At 38.9% G+C, this 25,489-nt stretch overlaps 4 protein-coding genes across 4 annotated transcripts; 2 read left to right on the forward strand and 2 right to left on the reverse strand.

The window, feature by feature from the left end:
• Positions 1-1,405: 1,405 nt before the first annotated feature.
• Positions 1,406-2,069, forward strand: LOC106311297 (GPI-anchored protein LORELEI-like). Its single transcript, XM_013748500.1, has 3 exons — positions 1,406-1,487; positions 1,569-1,631; positions 1,707-2,069. Exons 1-3 carry the CDS (start codon positions 1,406-1,408, stop codon positions 1,988-1,990), a joined length of 429 nt encoding a protein of 142 aa, XP_013603954.1. The 3' UTR covers positions 1,991-2,069.
• Positions 2,070-6,875: 4,806 nt separating this feature from the next.
• LOC106310901 lies at positions 6,876-7,703 on the reverse strand. Its single transcript, XM_013748128.1, has 2 exons — positions 7,348-7,703; positions 6,876-7,150 (listed from the first exon to the last, which is right to left on the reverse strand). The coding sequence occupies exons 1-2, from the start codon at positions 7,450-7,452 to the stop codon at positions 7,031-7,033; spliced, it is 225 nt and encodes a 74-aa protein (XP_013603582.1). The 5' UTR covers positions 7,453-7,703; the 3' UTR covers positions 6,876-7,030.
• Positions 7,704-13,585: 5,882 nt separating this feature from the next.
• On the forward strand, positions 13,586-14,317 carry LOC106308815 (uncharacterized mitochondrial protein AtMg00810-like). Its single transcript, XM_013745934.1, has one exon. The coding sequence runs from the start codon at positions 13,586-13,588 to the stop codon at positions 14,315-14,317; it is 732 nt and encodes a 243-aa protein (XP_013601388.1).
• Positions 14,318-23,154: 8,837 nt separating this feature from the next.
• LOC106308816 lies at positions 23,155-25,489 on the reverse strand. The gene is made up of 3 exons (XM_013745935.1): positions 25,097-25,489; positions 24,377-24,772; positions 23,155-23,829 (listed from the first exon to the last, which is right to left on the reverse strand). The coding sequence occupies exons 1-3, from the start codon at positions 25,487-25,489 to the stop codon at positions 23,155-23,157; spliced, it is 1,464 nt and encodes a 487-aa protein (XP_013601389.1).

The following is a 25,489-nucleotide window of genomic DNA, read 5'->3' on the forward strand; positions in this document are numbered from 1 at the left end:
ATGGATGACTTACATTTCAGTCGTCTCGTGAAAATTAAAATAATAATATTTTTTAAAAACTAGATGACTTACAATTAAGTCGTCATTAGTTAGTTTTGCAATTGAAAAAAAAACTTTAATATTTAATTATATATAGACAACTTACAATTCAGTCGTCCAGGATTTACGAGGTTTGACCAGAATCTCGGAATAAAATCCTGGACGACTTACATGTAAATCGTCGGGCGGATACAAAACTAACCTATGACGACCGAAATGTAAGTAGTCTAGGTTCTTTGGAGATTTTTTTGTAACCAAACAAAATCAGACGACTTAACTTTCAGTCGTCTCAGAAAACCGATTTCAAAGTCAATTGCAAAAATAACCTCTGCGTTGACCAGACGACTTCCAGGTAAGTCGTCTACAGCCAGACGACTTCCCATGTAAGTCGTCTGACGAACAAATCTGGAAAAAAACTCGATTTCATACTTTAAATTGGTGAGATAACTTCCTTAGCACACATAAGGCTTCTGCAAGCACACATTATCTCAAACGAAAGTGACCCACCCAGAATCTCAAACGAAAGTGACCCACCCAAAATCGTTAGCTTCTTTGACTCTATGAACCATAAAAAATGTAGAATCAAAATCTTGATTTTTTTAGCTCATTGTGGAGATAAAGTGAGAGATATGTTGTGTTTAGTTCACAAGAATGGAAAAAGAAGAAGGGTAACTCGATTTTGGGAGCCTTAAGAGCTTCAAATTGGTTGTTCATGGTGGTTGGAGTATTGATGACAATGACAATCTTGTAATTACTTGAAGATGATGAGGGTGCAAGAGTAAAAAATGTCATTTTCGAAAGAAAAAAAATTGATGGCATTTTCGTGAATTATATGAACTTGTGGGGTAAATAGGGCAAAACCAATTTCCAGAAAAAAAAGAAGTTAGTTTTGTATTTGACTTTAAGTTTTAGGTCAATTCTGCAAAAAGACCTATATATAAATGTATTTTAAAAACGTATATATAATATTATAGATACACGTTCATGATAATGTTTTCAAAGTCTTGTATAAAATTATTGGAGCAAGTTGCCTTTGACAACTAGGAAAACTGAGCCAAGAAATGGGCGTCTCCCAATTGATTAGGGATATTAACCAGTTGTAACGTAGCTGAACTAAAATAACATACTGAATATATTTGTTTTCTCTATAACGTTTTTGTTAATGTAATGTTTTCTTGAAAAATTAAAATAGTAAAGTACTAATATGGTTTCTTCTACTTAATTAGCCGGTACATCCGCAGTATTTTTCTCCCCTCCTATAACTCCATAACACGAAAACGAAAACATAACACAAAAATGTTTTACAAGCAAATGTGACAAAGAAGGAAACAACAACAGTTACAACAACAAAAAAGGAAACAAAGGCATGAAGATTTCTCCACATTGTTTGGTTTCTCTATTTACAATCATCCTTTTGTCGGGATTCGCCTCGTCTCTCCACATCTCTCGTAATTTACAAATATTTAGTATTTAAATTTGTGTTTATTAAAAAGTGTTTTATGTTCTTAAAAAAGGTTTGTTATGTGAAGTTGATGCGTTTGTGTCAGTGTCACACCCAGCCACAAGCCGAGCTCTTCTTCGGGCAAAGAAACGTAAGAAAATCCAATTCCCAAACTTCAATCATTGTTCTTAGTAAGAGCTCATGCATGATCCATTGATATTAACAGCATGCAAAGAAGATTTTGCAAGCAAGGATTACACAATCTTAACGAGTAGATGCAAAGGACCAAAGTATCAAGCCAAGGCATGTTGCTCGGCCTTCAAGGACTTTGCATGCCCATACGCGGAAATTATTAGCGATGAAACGACACTATGTGCTGCCGAAATGTTCTGCTACATCCAACTCTATGGACGTTATCCTCTGGGCATATTCGCAAACATGTGTAAGGAAGGCAAAGAAGGGCTTGATTGCACCAACGTCAAGGCCACCTCTGCGTCTTCTCGTGCATAACTCCCACTTGTTTCCACACACGCATTGCTTTTCACCGTTATCTTGGTTTGCCTTTTCTAAAGACATGTATAAATGTTACCGGCGGCGGACCCAGCAAATTTTTTTTACTGAGGTCACAATGTAAATAACGTGTTACTAAGTGTAAAAAAAGAAGTAAATATATGGTTCATTGTGGAGCTTCCAAATCGTGTTTGAGGAGTCATTACGTGCACTATCGAATCAACTGAGCCGGAACTAACTAAACAAAATGGGTTACAAGTGAAATTTACATTATTTACTGGTGTCAAGTGTCAACTAATCTCACTTCTCTTCAAATAGGTCCGTCCATGTATGTTACGATATGTATGACCGGTTTTGAGTACAGTCGGATTAAACATTTTTCAAATTTTAAAGAATTATTACACATATGTCGAGTAATCTCTAAATTGTTAAAAAAATTATGTTAAGACTAATATAAAAATGTTTATAACCATTTAAATATCGGATCCGGATTCGACACTGGCTATATGATAGGTATATGGACATTACGTTGTTAAGTGACCCCATTAATGTTGGAAATAAACATAAAGATAACTTAGGAGTTAAGTTACAACAATCCTAATGAGTATACGATTAGCTTAAAAAAGGAAATATGTGTTCCTAATGAGTTTAGGAAATATAGTCTCTATATAAAGAGTTGCAAGAGTGTTGCATACCTTTGTGTGAGCTTAGAAATTGTGTTTGAATGCTTAAGTTTTGTGAGTGTTTCTTAAGCTTATAAAGAAGAGTTTCTTTATATTGAGTTCATACAATCCTAGGCTTATATTTGGTATCAGAGCCAGACCTGATTGAGAATCATGGGTGATCTAGTTACCACAACTGTCAAGAGGGAAGGAGGCTCGTCCTCTATAAAGTGTCCAATGTTAAACACAACCAATTACACCGTGTGGTCAATACGGATGAAGATGTTGCTTCGGGTTCATAAGGTGTGGGAAGTAGTCGAGCAAGAATCGACTAACGACGAGAAGAACGACATGGCGTCAGCGCTCTTGTTTCAATCGATCCCGGAGAGCATGATCCTACAAGTGGGAGGACTGGATACCGCAAAGAAAATATGGGAAGCAATCAAAACTCGCCATGTGGGAGCTGATAGGGTAAGAGAGGCACGACTTCAAACCCTCATGACTGAGTTCGAGCGGCTAAAGATGAAAGAAACTGATAAGATCGATGACTTTGTGGGCAAGCTATCGGAAATATCATCGAAGTCAGCTGCACTGGGAGAGAATATGGAAGAAGCTAAACTCGTGAAAAAATTCCTGCAAGGCTTACCACACAAGAAGTATATTCATATAGTTGCTTCTCTTGAACAGCTATTGGATTTAAACAACACGGGTTTCGAAGACGTTGTCGGTCGCTTGAAAGCATACGAAGAACGAATTTCTGTGGAAGAAGAAGAGGATACACAAGAAAGCCAGAGCAAGCTTATGTATAGCAACACAGAAACACCAACTTATCGAGATACAAAGTATAGAGGACGTGGTCGAGGTGGTCGATACTATGGCAGAGGAAGAGGACGCGGTCGGTCTTATTGGGAAAACAGAGACGCCTCCAAGATCACATGTTACCGATGAGACAAAGTGGGACACTTTGCTCTACATGTCCAGATAGACTACTCAAACTACAAGAAACAACTGAAAGCAAGGACGGAGATGATACTCATGAAGCCGATGGACTTATGATGCATGAAATTGTCTATCTCAACGAGCAAAATGTAAAGCCCAAGGAGTTTGATTCCAATACTGACGATAACAGAATATGGTACTTAGACAACGGAGCGAGTAGCCATATGACTGGAAATAGAAGCTATTTCAGATCCATTGATGAAACAATCACTGGAAAAGTTCGTTTCGGCGATGATTCAAGAATAGACATCAAAGGAAAGGGGTCTGTGTTGTTTGTGAGCCAAGACGGAAGGAGAAAGATCCTTGCTGACGTTTACTTTATTCCAGAGTTGAAGAGTAATATTATAAGTCTCGGACAAGCTACAGAATCGGGATGTGATGTAAGAATGAGAAAATATTACCTTACTCTCCATGATAAAGCTGGAAACTTGATCGTAAAGGCACCAAGGTCCAAAAACAGATTATATAAAGTCATAATGGAGGTGGAAGAACACAAGTGCTTGCAACTTGAGATTAAGAATGATTACTCTCGCTGGCATGCACGCTTAGGACATCTTGGAGCCGATGCAATGAAGTCAATGGTAGGGAAGGAGCTCGTCACCGGTCTTCCCAAGATCAAAGTCGAGAAGGAGACTTGTGATTCCTGCTTACGTGGTAAGCAAGCAAGACAACCGTTTCCAACATCTACCTCCTATCGTGCATCCTCTGTTCTAGAACTCGTACACGGTGATTTGTGTGGACCGATAACACCACCCACCGCAGGAAGAAGCAGGTACATATTTGTGCTCATAGATGATCACTCACGCTATATGTGGTCTATTTTGCTGAAAGAAAAAGGAGAAGCATTCGACAAGTTTAAAAGATTCAAAGCATTGATCGAGCATGAGACCGGTAAAAGCATAAAGACGTTAAGAACAGACAGGGGAGGAGAATTTACAAGCTCTGACTTTAAAAACTTCTGCGAAACATCGGGTATACAACGTCACCTAACTGCTCCGTACACACCGCAGCAGAACGGAGTAGTAGAGAGACGAAATAGAACCTTGCTAGAGATGACAAGGAGTATTTTGACACACATGGAAGTGCCAAACTACTTATGGGGAGAGGCTGTTCGACACTCAACCTACTTGATCAACCGAATTGCGACCAAGACCTTGGTTTCTTCGACGCCGTATGAAGTTTTGAGAGGAAGAAAACCAAACATCAACCATCTACGAGTACTCGGCTGTACTGCACATGCCAAAATAGAGACAGGGAAATTGAAGAAATTGGATCATAGGTCTCGACCCGTTGTATACCTTGGAACCGAGCCCGGTTCTAAAGCGTACATGTTATTTGATCCCACAGTACAAAGAATAGTCGTTAGCAGAGACGTTGTTTTCGAGGAAAGCAAAGCATGGGAATGGAATAAGAATGGACGAGATATAACAGAGAAACCAGGATCATTCAAAGTAGTACTTGGAGATCATGAAAACCAAGAAAGTGAAGGAGACAATGGGACATACAGCAACGAAGGCTTCGAAGTTAAAGGTCAGGAGCATAAGGTATACAAACTCCATAAAGCCCTATATGGTCTAAGACAAGCCCCAAGAGCTTGGAATGAGAAGCTAAACAAGGTTCTTGAGAATTTAAACTTCAATCGTTGTTCGAAAGAACCTTCCCTGTACCGCAAGCAACAGAAAGATCGCATTCTCCTAGTTGCCGTATACGTTGACGATCTTCTGGTTGCAGGCTCCGACCAAGACATGATAAGTGAGTTCAAAAAAGGAGATGTCGAGTAACTTTGAGATGAGTGATCTTGGGCTATTAACTTACTACCTTGGAATCGAAGTGTGCCAAGAGAAAGGGAAAATAACTTTGAAACAGTCAAGATATGCAAATAAAATCTTGACTGAAACAGGTATGACCGAGTGTAATGCTACACAAACACCGATGGAGTTCGGTCTAAAGGTCTCCAAGGCTGAAGATGAAGAGAGCATTGACGAGAAGGATTATAGGCAAAAGATTGGATGTCTTCGCTATTTACTCCACACACGCCCAGATCTTGCGTTCTGTGTAGGACTACTTAGCAGGTACATGCACAATCCCAGAAGATCCCATGGAGCCGCGTTGAAGCACGTCCTGAGGTATCGTAAAGGATCAACAACACTAGGTCTCGTATACAAGCAAGCGACCACAATGGAAATCCAAGGCTTTAGTGATTCAAGCCATAATATTGATGATGATGACGGTAGGAGTACTACAGGCCACATCTTTTATTTGAATGGACCAAACCGAAACCGACTCAAAACATAGGTTTGGTTTGGGTTCGGGTTCAGAGAAAATTACCTAATAGGTATTTTTTTGGACCCTCGGGTCTTTGTTTGAGTTTGAACCCGAGACCTAGTCGGAAATATTTTGTGTATATTAAGTATATTAGGGTATTTCGAATATGTTTCTGGAATCACATATATTTTTTAAGTTTTGAGTTTGGATTTACAATAGTTTTGGGTTTCAGGTAAAATTTGAATTTTTTAAAAGAAAATTGGGTAATCGGATAAAATTTTGGGTATTTTTTATAAATTTACATTGCAGATGTATCATATATTTGTCCAAATCTGTTTATTAAGTATTCTTTTATTGTTTCCATATTTAAACGTGGGATTTATTACGTGTATTTGAGTTATGGTAACTGAATGTATTTGATGAAATATTGATTACAAATCAATTTTTTTTATATTGCTAAATGTGTTGGAGATAAACATAAAGATAACTTATGAGTTAAGTTACAACAATCCTAATGAGTATAGGATTAGCTTAAAAAAGGAAATTTGTGTTCCTAATGAGTTTAAGAAATATAGTCTCTATATAAAGAGTTGCAAGAGTGTTGCATACCTTTGTGTGAGCTTAGAGATTGTGTTTGAGTGCTTAAGTTTTGTGAGTGTTTCTTAAGCTTATAAAGAAGAGTTTCTTTATATTGAGTTCATACAATCCGAGGCTTATAATTAATTCTTTTGTGCAAATCATAGATGAAACTTCGATTTTTGTTTAGGCTGGCCTACATTTCAGTAAAAGCATTGTGGGGGAATTGAATCCATATGATCTCGTATCAACAATACGAGTATCATCCATTACGCTACACATCTGAGTCCTCGTGAAAATTTCGCTACACATCACAATACTAGCATGTGGATCACGACAACATTTTGGCAGCTAATGTGGTGAGTTAATCTCTAAGGCACATGAATCTCGTATAACATGACATGTCATAACATGTTGCGTTACACTTCAACCCAAAATTACTATAAAACAAAAAAAGCTTAAACATTAAAATCAACAATTGTTGTTGGTAAATCGTAGAAACTATATCAAACTTTGTCAAATGAGAAGAATGCTTTGGTTATCGGTGAGCAGTAACAAGGGTCTCAATGAACCTTAACCCATCAAACCTTGGACCAAACTTTTTATCTCCCCCTTCTTCAGAACCCTTTTTCTTCTTCCTCTGTTTCTCCTTTGAATCCTACTCAAAACCAGTCAAATAAAATATATAATTATTATTTACATATTTTGATGTGGTAGTTTTTATAAGTTTGACATTTTTTTGTTAATGGCATGTTTATAGAGTGTGTGAGTACTTCAAACATAGCAAAAACAGAGAAACTTATTGCTATTGAGAGCCCCACAAATAAAAGAGTCAGGAGCTTGCTTCTTTTTTACCTGACGGGAAAGGTTAGATTCCGGCAAAGACAAGGATACGGTGGTGTTCATGGTGGCGGAAGCTGCCGCAGAGATGGAAGCAGCGAGGATTCCAGTTTTCTTCATGTCGTTTTCTTACTTTGCTATATAAAATAAAATAAAATTTGCAACCCTGAGGTATTGGCAGATAACTGACGGCTTATATATGCAACGGGAAAAGTTAAATTATGTTAATCTGACCATTTTATCACGTATCTTTAAAATATATTCCCCGTTTTACCCTCTTCTCAGAGTTTCTTGAGCCATGTTATGTCAAATGAGTGTGGAACAAATGCAAAAGAAAAGGGCTATTTGGTCAAAGAATAACCATAAAAAGAAGTGGACTTTGAACCTTGGAGTTAGAACCACACAAAGAGGTACATGATTGTCGATTGGTTAATGGAAATGTGTGCATCATTGGTTGCTAAGCAACCCACGTGTTTGGACATTCCTGCTTTTGTTAGTTGGTGTTTTGAAAATGTAAATCAACTTCTCTATTATGGATAGTGTTTCTTTTTTTTCCCAAATTGAAATTTCATTCATAATTAAAATACCAAATTCATACAAAGCTGCCACAGAAACAGTAGCCCATAGAAAACGGCAACTAGAACCCTCACATGGGCGACTTAAACCCACACCGGGGTGACTCAAGGATAAAACAAAATCAACTCCACAACTAGAACCAAACAAGCGGTTAACAAATACGAAGCATGAACATATAACATAACGACTAGCAATCTTTAGAACTAAGCAAAGACCAAAGCTCGGGAGTTACCGCTGCTGCCCATAGCCCGCCACCCGGTAACCTCCACTTCTGCATCCAAACCACGACCTATCGTTGCTGCCTCCCCCGCCAAACGATAAGACCAAGAACCGAAAGCTTCAAAACTCAACAAGGGGAACCGTTGCTTGGTACACGCGCCTTGGAAACTGATGTGACGTTATAAAAAACGTCCAATTTAATACAAAGAAGCTCTCTCAACACACCAAGAACCAACTGATGAAGCCTTGCCAAATGAACCTCTCCGGTATCACACTCGGAGGAAGAAACCAACGGCGAGCAACCATTAGATACATTACCCTAGAAGAAGGACTGCTAATATAATTGTCATACTCCCGATGAAAAGACAACATACATATAATTGAACATGGCCAAAAGAAGAACGCGACAACCTTCACTAAATGAGTTTCAATTCCTAATTAGTCTATCAATCTCCAAAAGATAAGACTGCCTTCAAAACCAACATCAGCAACCCGAAACTTAGCCATAAAACAAACAAACAGCCCCGACTAAACAAGCAGACTTTGGCTACAGCCTCTAAAACGGAACAACTAAACCACACTTCCAGGGGTGCCGAGCTCTAACCACTAATCGGATCCAAAGCATCGTCGTTGGTAACGGGTTGTTGAGCTATGCCACGTGATTCGAGCGGTCGCCGAGAAAGAATTTCCACAGATCTGAAAGGAAAACCCTAGAAGAAAGACTGCTAATACAATTGTCATACGCCGTGAGTCTGGCCGTTGCTCCATGGAAAGCCGTGACCTTCTCCGTCGAAACGAAAACAGGTAACATTTTGTCAGCCACAGAACAACGAGCATCTCGACAAAGGATTGAGCAAAGGTGAAGAGAGCAAAAGAAAATAAGATCAGGAAAAGGAATGGAGCCTCCGGCACCGACAAAAAACGCCGGACCGGAGCTAGATTTGTTTTCAGAAGCGGCGGCGAGTTGAGAGAAAAAGGGGGCTAGGGTTTTTTTTTACCGCTCTCTATTATGGACAGTCTAAGATAAGTTTTTATTTGGATATACGATACGATAAGGTCAGGACACTAGTGACGGGGAAACAATGGCATTGAACAAGTGGATCTGATTATTTTGCTTTTGCGTAAATCTCAAATGCAAATTGATAAACTGATTTGTGGCAAAAAACCTTAACGCATCCAACTCCATATGGTTTTCTCATTTCTGGAGAGATTTCTCTTTACGTCAAATTTAATGTTAGCACATTTATTCTCTGATAAAGATAATACAGTCTCGTTAAATATTCAATATTTTACTAAAACCATATTCGGTCATTTTCTTGTTAAAAAAACAAAGGAATCCTAGTCCTTTGAATAATTTATTAAGCATGGTCAACGACATAAGCATATGACTAAAGCATCTTACGATGACGTAAATGATCCCTGTTAATGTTTTATTATTAAAGCTTTTGACTGAAGATGTATGGATACAAATCAAAGCATGACTTTGCGGCTAACTGCGTCCACATATCTTTACTTTTCACCGGCCAAAAACGTATTCGGTATTCCATATCTTAACGTGAATCATTCATTGATCACGTCCAAACCAAGAAGCCAACTACTTAGTTTACGATCTTGAATGTAAAACATTTATTAGAATTATAACCGGTTATTGATATGTAGTTTAAACAGGTTTAATTTCCTTTAGCTTAAATCAGCTATATATATACAAACATTTGTACAGTTACAAAGTTGAGCTGAATAATATACAGTTTACATTTTCTAACAAACTTTCTTCATCGTCTTCTTCTCTTCATCATCTCATCAATTCATCATCTTCATATCATCTAATATGGTATCAGAGACTTTATGATCTTCGTTATTCCGCTTCGTCTCTTCCGATTATCAGCTCCAATTTGCTTCTTTACGCCGATCATGAGCGTCTTTACGCATTCTTAGCTCGTCGAACTTCTCGAGCTTCTTTCTACTTACATCATCGCCATCTACGAGCTTGTTTTTCTTGCTATCTTCTTCGTTTCTCAGTGAATCGAGTGTTCTTGATTGCGCACGGTTCGTCATCTTCTTGATTGGATTTCGCCATGGCTTCTCCAGTTCTGGATTCGATTCCGCCGAATTCATCTTCGATTCCTGCTCGATCAAGCTTGATTCTGTCGTTATTTGATCCGAATTCCAATCTTCTGTACGTTCACAATGCGGATCATGCCGGTATCTCTCTCGTCTCTGAAAAGCTTACTGGCCTTGGGAACTTTAATAGTTGGCGTCGCTCGATGTTGCTAGCCTTAGGTGCTCGTAATAAGGCCGTCTTTGTCACGGGAATGTATCCGGATTTAGATGAGAGTCATCCTGATTTTGGCTCTTGGTTGAGATGCAACAACATTGTGTGCACATGGATAGTGAATGCTGTTGATAAGTCCATTGCTAAGAGTATCATGTATCTTGATACTGCTCGCCAAATGTGGCAAGATATTCACGACAAGTTCAAACAGAGTGATGGTCCTCGTACCGCTGAGATCAAGCAACAGATATATGCGGAGACTCAAGGTTCACAGAGCGCCAGTGAGTATTACACACGCCTCAAACAACTCTGGGAGGAGCTTAAGAATCGTGAGGATCCATACACGTGTTGCTGTGGTCATTTGGATTGTGCTAGTCATAAGCAACTTGCTACAAAGGATGAGCAAGATCGTGTTCTGAAGTTTCTAATGGGTCTAAATGATAACTTTACTGCTACAAGAGGGCAGATTCTGATGATGGAGCCAAAACCACTCCTCGCAAAGGTGTTTAACATTGTTTCTCAAGACGAGCGTCAGAGGTCTATGAAGTCTACAAGTGGTGTGGCGTTTCAGGCTTCTCAAACAACTTCCTCTCCAGATTCAGTGGTTGTGGCTTATGCTGGTGGATATAACAAATAGAGGACTCGTCCCATTTGCTCTCACTGTGGTCTTGCAGGACACACGGTTAACCGATGCTATAAACTACATGGCTATCCTCAAGGCTACAAGACTTCAAACTCCGGTTATAAGGGACATAATCATTCACAGTCCAAACCTACTACTGGTGGTTCTCAACCGTGGAGCAAGAACACGAATGTGGCAAATATGATTACTCAGGATCTTGGTAGTATCTCTATGCATGATCAACAGGGAACTCACTTGGGGACGGTGACAACAAAACAAGTCCAGCATCTTCTAAGTGTTCTCAAAGCTAACTCCAACAACATTGAGAACAATCATTCTCAGATTTCAGGCAGCACCATTCGACTCGCTGATGGCTCAGTCTCTACCATAAAACCTCAACCACATCTTGTTCCAATTACCTCTTCTCACCCTTCAACTTCAGGTACTCTCCTAAATAACTCAAACTTTATTTTTTCTGCGGGAATCAAAGACACCCTTACTTTTATGCATGATTCTTGGGTTATAGATACATGAGCTAGTTGCCACGCATGTTCTAACTTGAAAATGTTTTCTCAAACGTAAACAATAACTAACACCACTGTGACTCTACCTGATGGAACACGTATTGCAGTAACAACTTCTGGAACTATTGTCTTGACTGATAAATTGATTTTGAATCCGGTGCTTTATGTTCCTAACTTTCATTTCAATCTTCTCAGCATCAGTGCTTTAACTAAAAACACATCTATCTCAGTTCTTTTCTCTTCTAATTCTTGTCACATTATGTCTTACAATCCTCTTGAATTTCTTCAGGGGCATACTCCAGATTACATGATTGGGAAGGGTAACCTTCTCGACAATCTCTATATCCTGAACTCTCTTTTACATCATTGTTAGCATCTAAAGGAATTCACCACTACTTCTCTTGTGCTTACACGCCACAACAGAACTCTATTGTGGAACGCAGACACCAACACATATTGAATGTTGCACGTTCACTTTTGTTTCAATCTAATGTACCATTAGACTATTGGGGTGACTGCATACATACTGCCATATACCTGATAAATCAAACTCTACTCCACTTTTAAAAGACAAATCTCCTTATGAAGTTCTCATGTCAAAACCTCCTTCATATGATCGTCTTCATGTGTTTGGTTGTCTCTGTTTCACTTCGACATTACTCAAAGATCGTCACAAATTTTCGCCACGTGCATTTCCTTGCGTTTTTCTTGGTTATCCTCATGGATACAAAGGTTATAAAGTACTTGATTTACACACTAACAAGATTTCTATATCACGCAATGTGGTTTTTCATGAAAATAGCTTTCCCTTTTCTGAAACTCTTTCCTCCAATACAGATATTTTTGGTCAATATGTTCTTCCTTTGCCTGTTCCTGACTCTCCATTTCCTGCATTCTTTGATCTTGATGACAACACATGCTTTCATGATGAGTCTTCTGTTCCATTTTCTGAACCTACTACTTTTTTTGGATCCTACAGTTCCTTCTAACTCTCAAAACACTTCATCACAAACTAATACTCACATTCCTAACACACGTTCTCGAAGGCAAACTAAGGCTTCTGCTTATCTTGACCAGTATCATTGCTATCTTCTTAATAAATACTCTTCTTTTCCTGCCCATCAAAACCATACTACTTCTTACCCTATCTCAGCCTTTCTGTCTTATGACAAATTTGATGCCTCTTACCGCAATTTTCTTCTTTCAATCACAACCGTTACTGCTCCCAAAACCTTTCATGAGGCCATTCTGCTTGATGAGTTTAAGGGTTCTATGAAGTCTGAAATGGATTCCCTAGAAGTAACTGGCACCTGGTCTATTTGTCAACTACCTCCAGGGAAGCATCCTGTTGGTTGTAAGTGACTGAATACTTACAAATTCAATTCTGATGGGACGGTGGAGAGACCAAAATCTCGTCATGTTGCTAAGGGATACACTCAATTAGAGGGCCTGGATTATCTTGATACAATTTCTCCTGTAGCTAAGTTAGGAACCTTCTGGATACTCTTGAGTCTTGCGGCTACTAAGAATTGGTCTATTCAACAACTTGACATCAGCAATGCTTTCCTTAATGGCGACCTAGATGAGGAGATTTACATGACCATTCCTCAAGGTTACACGGAGCTTACTGGTAGAAGTTATCCTCCGAACTCTGTGTGTCTTCTTCACAAATCTCTGTATGGACTCAAGCAGGCGTCTCGACAGTGGAATCATAAGCTTACCTCTGTCATTGCAGCTGCTGGTTTTGCTCAAGCTCCGTCTGATCATTTTCTCTTCGTTCGTCAGTCTCAGTCTTCATTTCTTGTGGCTCTTGTGTATGTCGATGACATCCTCATCATGGGAGATAGTGATGCAGCAATTGATGAGTTCAAGACTTCACTGAAGACTGTTTTCAAACTCCGAGATCTTGGTCCTGCCAAGTACTTCCTTGGATTTTAGATAGCGCGTAATGAGACTGGTATCTCCATCAACCAACGTAAATACACTCTTGAGTTGCTTCAGGATGCAGGGTATCTTGGTTGTAAACCAGTCTCAGTACCAATGGAGCCAAACTTGAAGCTCTCAGATAAATCAAGCGATCTTCTTCAAGATCCTTCAGTCTTTAGGAAGATCGTGGGTAAACTCCTCTACTTAACTCATACACGTCCTGATATCACATACGCTGTGCATAAGCTTAGTCAGTTTATGTCTGCTCCTCGCGTGGATCATCTCAAGGCTGCTCAGCGTGTGTTACGGTATTTGAAGAATGATCCTGCTCAAGGTTTATTTTACTCTGCTTCATCTTCTGTCAGCTTGTCTGCTTTTTGCGATGCTGATTGGGCTTCATGTCCCGACTCTCGGCGATCTACAACGGGTTATTGTGTCTTCTTGGGTGACTCTCTTGTTTCTTGGCGTGCAAAGAAACAACCTACACTATCCCGTAGTAGCTCGGAAGCAGAGTATCTTTCAATGGCCGATTCAACATGTGAGTTGATCTGGTTAGCTTCTCTACTCCGTGATCTGCACTGTCCTCTCACTGGTCCAGCAACATTGTTTTGTGACAATCAGTCCGCTTTGCACATTGCGTCGAATCCAGTTTATCACGAGAGGACAAAACATATTGAGTTTGACTATCATGTGGTTCGAGAGAGACTACAGAGTGGTTTCTTAAAGACGATGCATGTGAAGTCAGCTCATCAACTTGCCGATATATTCACTAAGGCAGTGCAACCTGCAGTCTTTCATCACTTAACGCTCAAGATGGGTCTTCACCATTTGTTCATTCCATCTTGAAGGGGGGGGGGTATTAGAATTATAACCGGTTATTGATATCTGGTTTAGACTGGTTTAGTTTCCTTTATCTTAAACCAGCTATATATACACAAACACTTGTACAGTACAAAGTTGAGCTGAATAATATACAGTTTACATTTTCTAACAACCTTTCTTCATCGTCTTCTTCTCTTCATCATCTCATCAATTCATCACCTTCATACCATCTACTAACATTCTATCACCAAAGTGATTGTAGAATATCTTTTCCCAGTTCCCAGGAGTTTCACAACGACTTCAATAGGTTCGATAAAATCTTACAAAGAGTTGAAGAGAAGGATCTGAAGCAACCTTTTAACCAAAAATGTATACTATTATGAAGCAACTCAATGTGGCATATGTGGAGTCCTTGTTAGTAACCCAACAACACATAGGCAATATAAAGAAGGGAAGTTTACTCAAACATAACTGATTTTAGGACAATTGACTAGAACCAAACAATTCTTTTTATTACTGGCATTTTTTAAATACCAAGCGTGTCTTTTTTTTTACGTTATCAGAAAAAACGTATTTACAAGAATGCCATTACTTTTTGCTGCCACGGGCAACGTAGAAATTCGGTTCCGTGTTTTCATTAAGTCAGCCGTAAATCACTACATACGTCATTACGGCTGATTTATTGCTACGTGTCGGCTGAATTTATAAACGCGACTGACTTAAGAGGAAAATGCTGATTTAAGAACATAAGTTAGCCGCCAGCTACAGCTGATTTACAGAAATGTGGCTGATTCATGGGGTAACGGCTGACTTATACACACAAGTTACGGCTGATTTATACATCGGTGGTTTGATTTCTGGAATATTCGGCTGAGTTGTAGTTAAGACACAACTGAGTTATGTTTCCCCGGCTGAGTTAATGAATATCGACTGGCTGAGTTATTTAATTTACGGCTGACTAATGAGATGTTGTTACGGCTGAGTTTATATTTAATCAGCCATAATAGGATGGATCAACAGTAAACTCAGCTTGTTTAGGGCTGACTTATTAGCAAAAGATTAATTACTAGAATAGCATTCGTTTGATGGCTGATTTATGTGACGATACGACTGATTTATGGTTTTTCATCCTAATTACGGCTGATTTCGGACCAAAAGATTAATTACTGAAATAGTATCCACGATTCGGCTGACTTACATTGTACATGAGGGCTTATTTATGTAGGCTGAGTTATATATTCGTTTGTCGGCTGATTAACTGATTTTCCATGTTATCCGCCATGTCATCAACTCGGATTTGCCATGTCACTGCTAACGAACTACTTTACAACTAGATGTGTGTGTGTTCATCTTTTTCTTCATCTTCTTTATCTATCTATCTATCTACTTCATCTTATTCTTCATCTTTCTCAGAGATCTTATGGATCCGGTAATTATTGTTTCTGGTAACTAGATTAAGAAAAACAAATATGTATTCAACTATGACAGTAGAGGGTGTAGATTTCTGCATTTAGATGAGAAAACAAAACATGGAGAATTCGCAAAGTCTATACTCGATGATTACAGATTGAATGAATTAAGGCATCAGAAAACAATTGTGCACGACACTCCACCAGTTTACGGAGAACAAGGACCGATAAATGAATCGGAATGACAGAGCAAGAGAGAGACGAGTAAAATGTTTTTCAGTTTTAGCTCAGAAGCAGAAGTTTCAGATGTTGAATCCAGAGACGAAAACTACAGTGGGAGTTACGATTAACAGAGCACTATCGTATGTTTTTATATTACGACTGGGTTATGGATTTTAATGTTTTCGTATTACGGCTGAGTTATGATTTTTTATGTTTCTGTGACACGTCTAAGTTTTGTGGTTTAATGTTTTGTGTTACGGCTGAGTGGATGAGTTATGGATTAATTTCCCGCTCAAAAAACAAAACGTCGCAAAGCGAAACGTCGCGATAATATAATCGTTCTCTACCTATAAATAATGTGTCTACTCGAACAGTACAACTTTAAACTCTCTATTTTATACAATTACTCTCTATCTCTATTTTACACAATTACTCTCCATCACCCCTCTCAAAGAAAATGAAATATTTCCTGATTCTTGAAATGCCCGAAGAAATTCAGGCGTTGGTGGTTGAACGTGTGGCCGGTAACTCCTTCCAAGATCTCTATGGCCTTAGAGCATCATGCAAGTTGATGAAGGCGTTAGCAGATCAGCGTAGGGTATGCCATTTTTACGATGTGTTATCCATTCCCTGGAGACTCAATATGCCTGCTGAGTTGTTGAAAACTTGCTACGCTGAGAGAAATCCAAGCACACTTTATAAAAAGGGTGTTCAGTTTGTCTTCACATTAAACCTTGAAGAAGAAGGAGTTTCTCTCATGAAGCTTGCAGCGGATGCAGGATACGAGCGTGTTGTGTATACACACGCAATGACTCAGAAAATCTTTTGGGATGATGATGAGGGGTATTTTGCTCGTTTTCCAAGGGAATCCATTATCAGGATCGGGTAATTAGTGCGATATGTGAAATGGGGATGGGGTTTGTGGCACGGTGACGCGTTCCGCGCAAAGAGGGCAGTGTTCATTTTAGCGGTTGTTCCGTCGTTCTGCAGTTGCCAATGTGCTCCTCTTTTGAAGCGAGAATGTCTTTGAACCAATTAGTTTGATTAGGGACACAAGGAAGTGGTTTTATGTTCGTATTTACGATTCGAATCATACATGTTCTTGCATTGAGCGTTCTAATCGATCTCAACAAGCAACGCCGGATATTTTAGGAGAGTTGTGCAAGAACTTTCTCGGCGACGTTGGTCTGGCCGTTCGCTCTACGAGTGTCAGAATAGCTATCACTAAGCAGTTTGTTGTAAAGGTAATTACTTTGATGCGGCTGAGTTATGTTAACAATATGGCTGAGTAATATAAAACGTAGCGGCTGACATATTAATACAATGCGGCTGGGTTATTATAATGTTAGATGCGGCTTAGTTATAATAATGCTAGGGTTGAGTTAAAGTTACGTTGTGTATGTGTATCGTTTTTTCATGTGAACAGATGGATTATTGGAAATCACACCGAACGCTGAAATTTGCAAGGGAATCGATGAGGGAACACCTGAGTGTGGGTTTTAAAGTTTGTCTTCTTACTTATACATGATAAGAAGGGCAAATCCGAGTACAGTTACGCGTCTTCAAATCGATGAGCTTGGAAGATTCATGTATGTGTTTCTTGCGTTTGATGCGAGCGTAAATGGGTTTCTTTTCATGCGCAAAGTTGTTGTTGTCGACGGTACGTTTCTTAATGGTAAATACAAAGGGACGCTACTCATAACACTAGCTCAGGATGGTAACTTTCAGATTTTTCCAATAGCCTTCGCAGTGGTTGACACTGAAAATGATGATTCGTGGCATTGGTTTTTTACGCAACTAAAACTTTTGATTTCTGACGATGAGGGTCTTGCGATAATCTCAGATAGGCATAACTCGATAGGGAAAGCAACTAGAAATGTGTATCCGTTAGCTGCTCGGAGAATATGCACCTACCATTTATATAAGTACATATTGGGACGGTACAGAGGAAAAGATGTATTTCGTCTGGTGAAGAAAGCGGCGAGATGTTTTAGGATGTCTGACTTTACTGCGATTTTAGAGGAGATTGAAGCGGTAATCCTGCACTCCACGGCTACCTCCAAAGAGCTGATGTCCGACTGTGGACGCGTGTTCATTTCCCGGGCGAGAGGTACAATTTGATGACTACGAACATAGCGAAATCAATGAACAGAGCATTGTCTAATGCTATAGGTCTTAACATTGTTTGAATATTAGAATCGATACGGGTTATGATGACCAGATGGTTTGCTGAACGGAGAGAGGATGCCAGATCGCAGCCAACCACGCTTACGCGTGGTGTGGAGAAACTACTACATGTAAGTCAGTCGTAACAGTAAACATAAGTCAACCATTATAGTTCTTATGTCAGCCTTTATAGTTCTTAAGTCAGCCTTCATATGTAATAAGTCGTTTCACATTTATTATACTTTTCTTAATATGGTCGTGTAACTGCCGCTAGAGATTTGACGGTACAAAGAATTGATGATCATCACACTGATGTTAAATATGGATCTTCTGGCGAGTATTTGAATGTTGTTAATTTGGTAGAGCAAAAGTGCATATGTCAGCGTTTCGAACGCGAAAAATTACCATGTGTACACGCAATCGCAGCCGCGGAGTACATGAATGTTTGTCGTATATCCCTGTGCAGTCCTTACTATAACAGCACTTATTTGGTGAGCGCATACGATGAATCGGACATGCCGATTGACTCAGCGCAACCTGTTCCAGAAATCTTGGCTAACCAATTGTGCTTGCCCCCCTCTATTCGTCAACAACCAGGAAGACCTAAGAAAAATAGGATGAAATTTGCTTTAGAAGTTGCACTTGCAAACAAATGTCATAGGAAAGAACACACATGTTCTCGATGTAGACAAAGTGGACATAATGCGAAAACTTGTCCGATGTAAGCAAGTGTTGTAGGGATTTTCATGTTTTTGTATTACGACTGGGTTTTTGGTTTTCAATTTCTTCTATTACGGCTGGGTTTTGGATTTTCAAGTTTATGCATTACGGCTGGGTTTTGTTTTCATGTTTTTGTATTACGGCTGGGTTTTGGATTTTCAAGTTTATGCATTACGGCTGGGTTTTGTTTTCATGTTTTTGTATTACGGCTGGGTTTTGGATTTTCATTTTTTTGAATTACGGCTGAGTTTTTGGATTGTCATGTCTTGGTATTAGTTTCAGACGTATTATTACACGCGAAAACAATGGCGGCATAATTAGCCAGTTACAGCTGAGGAAATGGCGAAAACATCGAAAAACGAAATGTCCGTACTTAATAGTCCCTACTTAACTTAATAGCCCCTACGTAATTATTGATGTATTGAAATACAAAACGTCTGAGTTATTACAGTAAATGACTGATTTATTGATGTCTTGAAATACGAAACGTCTGAGTTATTATAATAAACGGCTGATTTATTGAATGAAATACATTACGGCTGGGTTATGGAATAACTTCCCGCCCAAAATAAGACATGTCGCGATATGAAACCGTTTTGCTGCTGATAAATAAGGAACAATTACATGTTCAACTCTCTATTGTTTTACACAATTGCTCTCTCTCCCTAAATCAATTTCACCCCTTTGATAGTAAATTGAATATTTCCCGATTGTTGAAATGCCTGAAGAAATTCAGGCGTTGGTGGTTGAACGTGTGGCCGGTAACTCCTTCCAAGATCTCTTTGGCCTTAGAGCATCGTGCAAGTTGATGAAGGCATTTGCAGATCGGCGTAGGGTATGCCATTTTTACGATGTTTTATCCGTTCCATGGGGACTTAATATACCTGCTGAGCTGTTAAAAACTTGCTACGCTGAGAGAAATCCAAGCACACTTTATATAAAAGGTGTACAGTTTTTCTTCTCATTCAGCCGTAAAGAAGAACGGCTTTCTCTAATGAAGCGTGCAACAGATGCAGGATATGAGCGTGCTGTGTATACACACGCAATTACTCGAGCAATGTTTTGGTGTGATGGGCAGTATTTGCTGGTATTCCAAGAGAAACAGTTGATAGGATCGGGAAACTAGTGCGATCTGTGAAATGGGGATGGGGTTTGTGGCATTCTGACGAGTTCCGTCAAAATAGGGCCCTGTTCACTTCAGCTTATCTTCCGTCATTCTACAGTTGCCAATGTGCAAATCTTGTGAAGCGACAATGTCTATGCTTGTGGCACATTGATGTGACTAAGGATAACAACATGTGTGGCCGCTGTTTCTGGATCAAAAAGATAAGCATGTTCTTACGTGATTTTGAACCGATAAGCCTGTTTAGGGACACAAGGAAGTGGTGAAGATGTAATGTTATCATGTTCTTTGCTATGCCATTATGTATGTCGAACAACAAATTAATGTAATGAACGCTGAGTTATTGTTTCTTTTGGTTGCTTTATAGTTTAATTGTGGCTGAGTTATTGTTTAATGGCTGAGTTAGATCTGACTTAATAAAGGTTACGCTCTGAGTTACATAAAACATAGGTTGACTTATAATTACATAAAACATAGGCATAGTTTAATTGTGGCTGAGTTATTGTTTAATGACGGCTGAGTTATTGTTTAATGACGGCTGAGTTAGATCTGACTTAATAAAGGTTACGGTCTGAGTTACATAAAACATAGGCTGACTTATCATTAGTATGACGCCTGAGTTATTTAATACGTTAAGTCTGAGTTACATAAAACCTAGGCTGACTTATAATTACAAAACACGACTACAAACAATAATAGTAGTAGCAAAGTAACGCCATTCAGACCCCACAAACAACCACATTCCTCAAACACCGACCCTGACTCATACATTCTTCTCCTTTTCTCCCAGATTTCGTCTTCATTCTTCTAATCTCTTTCTCCAACCGAGCAAGGTTTTTTTTTTTTTTTGGACAAATCGAGCAACGTTAAGTCTGAATTTGGAGATGTCTTTGTTCATGCCACTTATTAGTGACTTAATATCCTCAACCTCTTCCACCATACACTCATCCGCCCATTTGAATAAATGTCTCTGTTTTCACCAATATAACCATATCTAAGTATTACGTTACAGAACATGCGAAATAAGAACCAAAACGAACCTTGTTATATCCTTTAGCGCAGCAATAGTACAATTTTCCTCGATTTGTAGCGCTTCCAGATGTTAAAATTTTAGAGGGTTCACCACACCAACATTGTATCGGCATTCCTCTTTCCGTGTTCAAATGTTGTCTGTAAGAATTTCCTGAAACGCATGATGAGGAAGACATTTTTATTCTCAAAACAATTTCAAAAAAAACATTAGTGCGACTTTAGGGTGAGTAAGAAGACGACATCGTGAAACGGCAACGTTTACTTTTTTTCCTTTTTAAGTATTAAATATATAAAAATTTAATGTCTCGATATTGAAAATTACTCGACACATGTGTGCCAGTCCTTTATTTCAAACTCATCATAATTAGTCTCGATATTCTCATATCGTTGGCGGAGTTATTCTTCACGCGCCATAATTAATCGACAACTCAGTCCAATCAAGCACGTGGAAACGTCCCATAAATAATGAAATGGGCGTGCGATAATCTTCGTTGTGGTATAAACCTTCACATAAAATTCACGACTGAGTTAGATTAGTACATTTTGGCTGAGTTAACTTAACGTTGTGGCTGAGTTATATTAACATACACAGCTGAGTTACCTTATACGTTTTGACTGAGTTAATTTAAAGTTGTGGCTGAGTTATGTAAACAGATACGGCTGAAATATAATACATAAGTAAATACGAATTCGACATGTCGAATTACATTCAGAAACAGAAAATATCAGGTTCAAAATACAGACAACGCATCACTGTCGAAAACCAAAATTGCCAGGACCAAACTCTTCAAACATGTGGACGAGATTACGCCAAACTCTAGTTAGCATCCACGGAGGCTTGTCGCCTCCGTTTGCCCAAGTGCTCTTCAAATAGCCCATCTGGCAACGAAATAGCGTTCTGGCCACAAGATTAAAATGTGTCCAAACTGTCGAATTATGCCTTCGATCCCACGTGTTTTCGCTACAACAAAAAATATTACAAAACTATTGTTAAGAACACATATGTTCTCAATGTAGACAGAGTGGACAAACTGTTGATATATCTAATATGGACACATATCCCGTCCTTACAGCGAGTTGAAGAAACCAGCGTTCCTTAAAATGATCGGGAATGGCGTGGTATGTCGGCCAATCATGAACCCATCCTTCTGCAAGAATCGACGGGATGACGAGGGAGAGATCATTTAAAAATTTGAACCAGGTAGTGCTGGTTGTGTCAAGCAAATCACTCGGACCAGGGTATAGAAGAGGGAAGTTTTCACGATTTGCATAGCTTAGTATCGCATTGACACTGTTCTCTAACCTCGTTGAATTACCAGGAACAATCGGCATAACTTTTGATGGGGATAGAAAGATTTTGTTTAGGTTATTTCTAGAGAGAGAAAGGCGTAAGAAAGATGTAAGAGAGGGGACAATATATAGAGAGATATATAGAACGTCAAACGTCACGAGTTAAAATTTTCCAAGATTCAGTTATCTTTTTCCCGCCAAACGTCAAGATAAAGTTAAACTTCACGGCCGAGTTACTTTAACATTTACGGCTGACTTAGTAATTGGGGTTTAGGGTTTAGGGTTTAGGTTTGCTTTTTTTGGGATTTAGGTTTAGGATTTGGATTTATGGTGCAAGAAATATAATAAATAACACAAATTCATGATAAATAACACAATAATAGTTTACGAGTTTAAAATATTGCTCACACCTTATATCTAAATGTAAGGTTTTAAGTAATCGTAAGTCAACATATACCTCAAGAACATGATCTATTCTAAACTCGTAAATTTAATAAAGAAGACACATTCAATTGATTATATATTCACTTCAAATTGATAATTGGAGTTTCAATATAACATTTAAAGTATAAACATTTCATCTTTTTGATTCTAGTGTAAGTTTGAGGTACGGCTGAGTTATAATAGCATAACGGCTGACTTATACTAATCGATACGACTGAGTTATATAAACATTTTTGATTTTAAAGTATGTTTGGGGTATGGTGGATGTATGGCTGAGTTATTTAAATAGATACGTCTGACTTACATATAACCTTTCGGGCTGAGTTATATGAACATTTTCGATTTTAGAGTATATTTGGGGTATGGGTGAGTTATAAAAATTATAAGACTGAGATATATTAGCTAAAGTCAAATACTTAATAACTTAATTCAAGTACAAAATAACAAACACAGGTTCAATTGACCAGCAAATTGTTCATCTCATTATTTCCTCCTTCATCGAGGATCTCTGCTGCCATCTTCACCCTTAAACCTTGAATATTGTTATCGTTTATCCCATCAAAAGTTACACCAAGCGCTAGACATTCCACAAACTTCAACGAATACACCCCACAATCGGCAATCTGGGTGTTTTGTGGAGTGTATCTTTTGCTCCTCCTTCTGAATGCGAACTTCTTCTTACTAGGGGATCGGAGATTGGCAGGAATAAGTTCACTCAACATCACGGGAAAAATAAGCGTTAGCGGTTTAAATGAATCTAGTATTCTCTGCTCACTTTCGGGTGTTGCATGTCCAAAGATTGGATCGTAGCAATCAATCTTCTCCTTCTTCAGATCCACGTGAACCGTCACCCAGTGATTTCCGCCGGTTTGAAGACATCCGTACAAGTGATCCACATCTTCATACCACTTAAAGTTTGTTTGACATTCAAGGGGAAGCTTACCGTTTATTAGATCTTCATAACCATTGCCTTTGAACGTGATCATACTCGATTTTATCTTGAACTGCTTGCAATCGTGAATCCAAAAACTTAACACCCAAACGTCAATGAAGACAATCCGCTTAGACCAGAATGGGGTGGGATTTCGCATGGACCTTTTAATGAGGACGTTTATATATGCACCGACATGCTACACAAAGAATATTAACAAGTCAGCCGTAATCAAATATATAAGTCAGCCGTAATCAAATATATAAGTCAGCCGTAATCAAATATATAAGTCAGCCGTAATCAAATATATAAGTCAGCCGTAATCAAATATATAAGTCAGCCGTAATCAAATATATAAGTCAGCCGTAATCAAATATATAAGTCAGCCGTAATCAAATATATAAGTCAGCCGTAATCAAATATATAAGTCAGCCGTAATCAAATATATAAGTCAGCCGTAATCAAATATATAAGTCAGCCGTAATCAAATATATAAGTCAGCCGTAATCAAATATATAAGTCAGCCGTAATCAAATATATAAGTCAGCCGTAATCAAATATATAAGTCAGCCGTAATCAAATATATAAGTCAGCCGTAATCAAATATATAAGTCAGCCGTAATCAAATATATAAGTCAGCCGTAATCAAATATATAAGTCAGCCGTAATCAAATATATAAGTCAGCCGTAATCAAATATATAACTCAGCTGTAATAGAATATAACTCAGTCGTACTAAAGACTTACTTTATCAAACACCCATCCATATTCCTTTTCCGGCCACGGTCTTTCATGGATGAGTATGCTGTAGAAGTCACTCTCATGATCAGGAGAGAGGACTGCTGGTTTATCTGCTGGTGCTGGTGGTTTGGGTGGAATTCCCTTAATGTGTTGCATCAGTTTTTCGAATAGCATCAGATCAATAGGTGCTAAAGGGTCATATATTGCTGATGAAGGCTTAACATTCTTTCTCATGCACGTCGTTCCATCTTCTCCAATGTATGGAAAAACAGGTGGTGAAGAAACTATCGTCAATGCAAACCCTTTTGGAGATAATTGAACACGTTTCTCCCGATATTCCTTTACTACGGCAGATCTAACCACTTCCTGATTCTCGACATCAGACTCCGGCGCAAGTTCGTTCTATTCCGCAAGAACTTCGTCGTTCGTCACAGCACATTCAGTGTCCTCTTCAGCATGTTTTTGCTTCTTTAACTCAGCATGTTTTTGCTTCTTTAGCTCAACCAGTTTTTGCTTCTTTAACTCAGCCTCTTTTCTCTTAGCCTCGGCTTCTTGATTCTTTAACTCAGCCAGTTTTTGCTTCTTTAAAGCAGACTATTTTCTCTTAGCGTCAGCCTTGTCCTTCCTCTTCAACGCAGCCTCTGCCTGCACTACTTTTTTCTTATCAGTGGCATCCTCATCCTTTACAGTATGCATGCCCCTTCAGCCGCGTCCATAGGCTAGAACCTTAGCATCCTTATCATTCTTAGTAGCCTTTGAAGGAGAAACATATACGAAATCAAGATCAGTAACTTTAGCGACACTACCAAACTCCTCAGCCAAAGTACTTTTCACCTCTGTATCCTTACCAAACTCCTCAACCAGAGTCCTTTTCACCCCTGTATCCTTGTCAAACTCCTCAGCCAAAGTCCTTTTCACCCCTGTATCCTTACCAGGAGTCTCGCCGACTAACGCTGGACTATTGACAGACTTCTGCTGCGTATTCTGCTGCGGTGATGGCAAAGATTCTTCTTCGCCGCCGTTTGAGAGGTTATCATAGTTTTCGGAAATTTTCCCTAGAACTTTCAGACGCTCCTCCACTAAATCTTTCACCATGTCATCAATGGTCTTTTGGTCCAT

The sequence above is a fragment of the Brassica oleracea genome, chromosome C8 (genome assembly GCF_000695525.1).
Source record: "Brassica oleracea var. oleracea cultivar TO1000 chromosome C8, BOL, whole genome shotgun sequence".
Lineage (NCBI taxonomy): Eukaryota > Viridiplantae > Streptophyta > Magnoliopsida > Brassicales > Brassicaceae > Brassica > Brassica oleracea.

Coding starts and splice junctions, on each gene's coding strand:
- LOC106311297 (XM_013748500.1), top strand. CDS start 1,406: ATGAAGATTTCTCCACATTGTTTGGTTTCTCTATTTACAATCATCCTT. Junction 1,488..1,568: donor CTCGTCTCTCCACATCTCTC/GTAATTTACAAA, acceptor TGTTATGTGAAG/TTGATGCGTTTGTGTCAGTG. Junction 1,632..1,706: donor TCTTCTTCGGGCAAAGAAAC/GTAAGAAAATCC, acceptor TGATATTAACAG/CATGCAAAGAAGATTTTGCA.
- LOC106310901 (XM_013748128.1), bottom strand. CDS start 7,452: ATGAAGAAAACTGGAATCCTCGCTGCTTCCATCTCTGCGGCAGCTTCC. Junction 7,151..7,347: donor AATCTAACCTTTCCCGTCAG/GTAAAAAAGAAG, acceptor GGTTTTGAGTAG/GATTCAAAGGAGAAACAGAG.
- LOC106308815 (XM_013745934.1), top strand. CDS start 13,586: ATGGAGCCAAACTTGAAGCTCTCAGATAAATCAAGCGATCTTCTTCAA.
- LOC106308816 (XM_013745935.1), bottom strand. CDS start 25,489: ATGGACCAAAAGACCATTGATGACATGGTGAAAGATTTAGTGGAGGAG. Junction 24,773..25,096: donor AGAATGATAAGGATGCTAAG/GTTCTAGCCTAT, acceptor CTTGCGGAATAG/AACGAACTTGCGCCGGAGTC. Junction 23,830..24,376: donor ATGGATGGGTGTTTGATAAA/GTAAGTCTTTAG, acceptor TTCTTTGTGTAG/CATGTCGGTGCATATATAAA.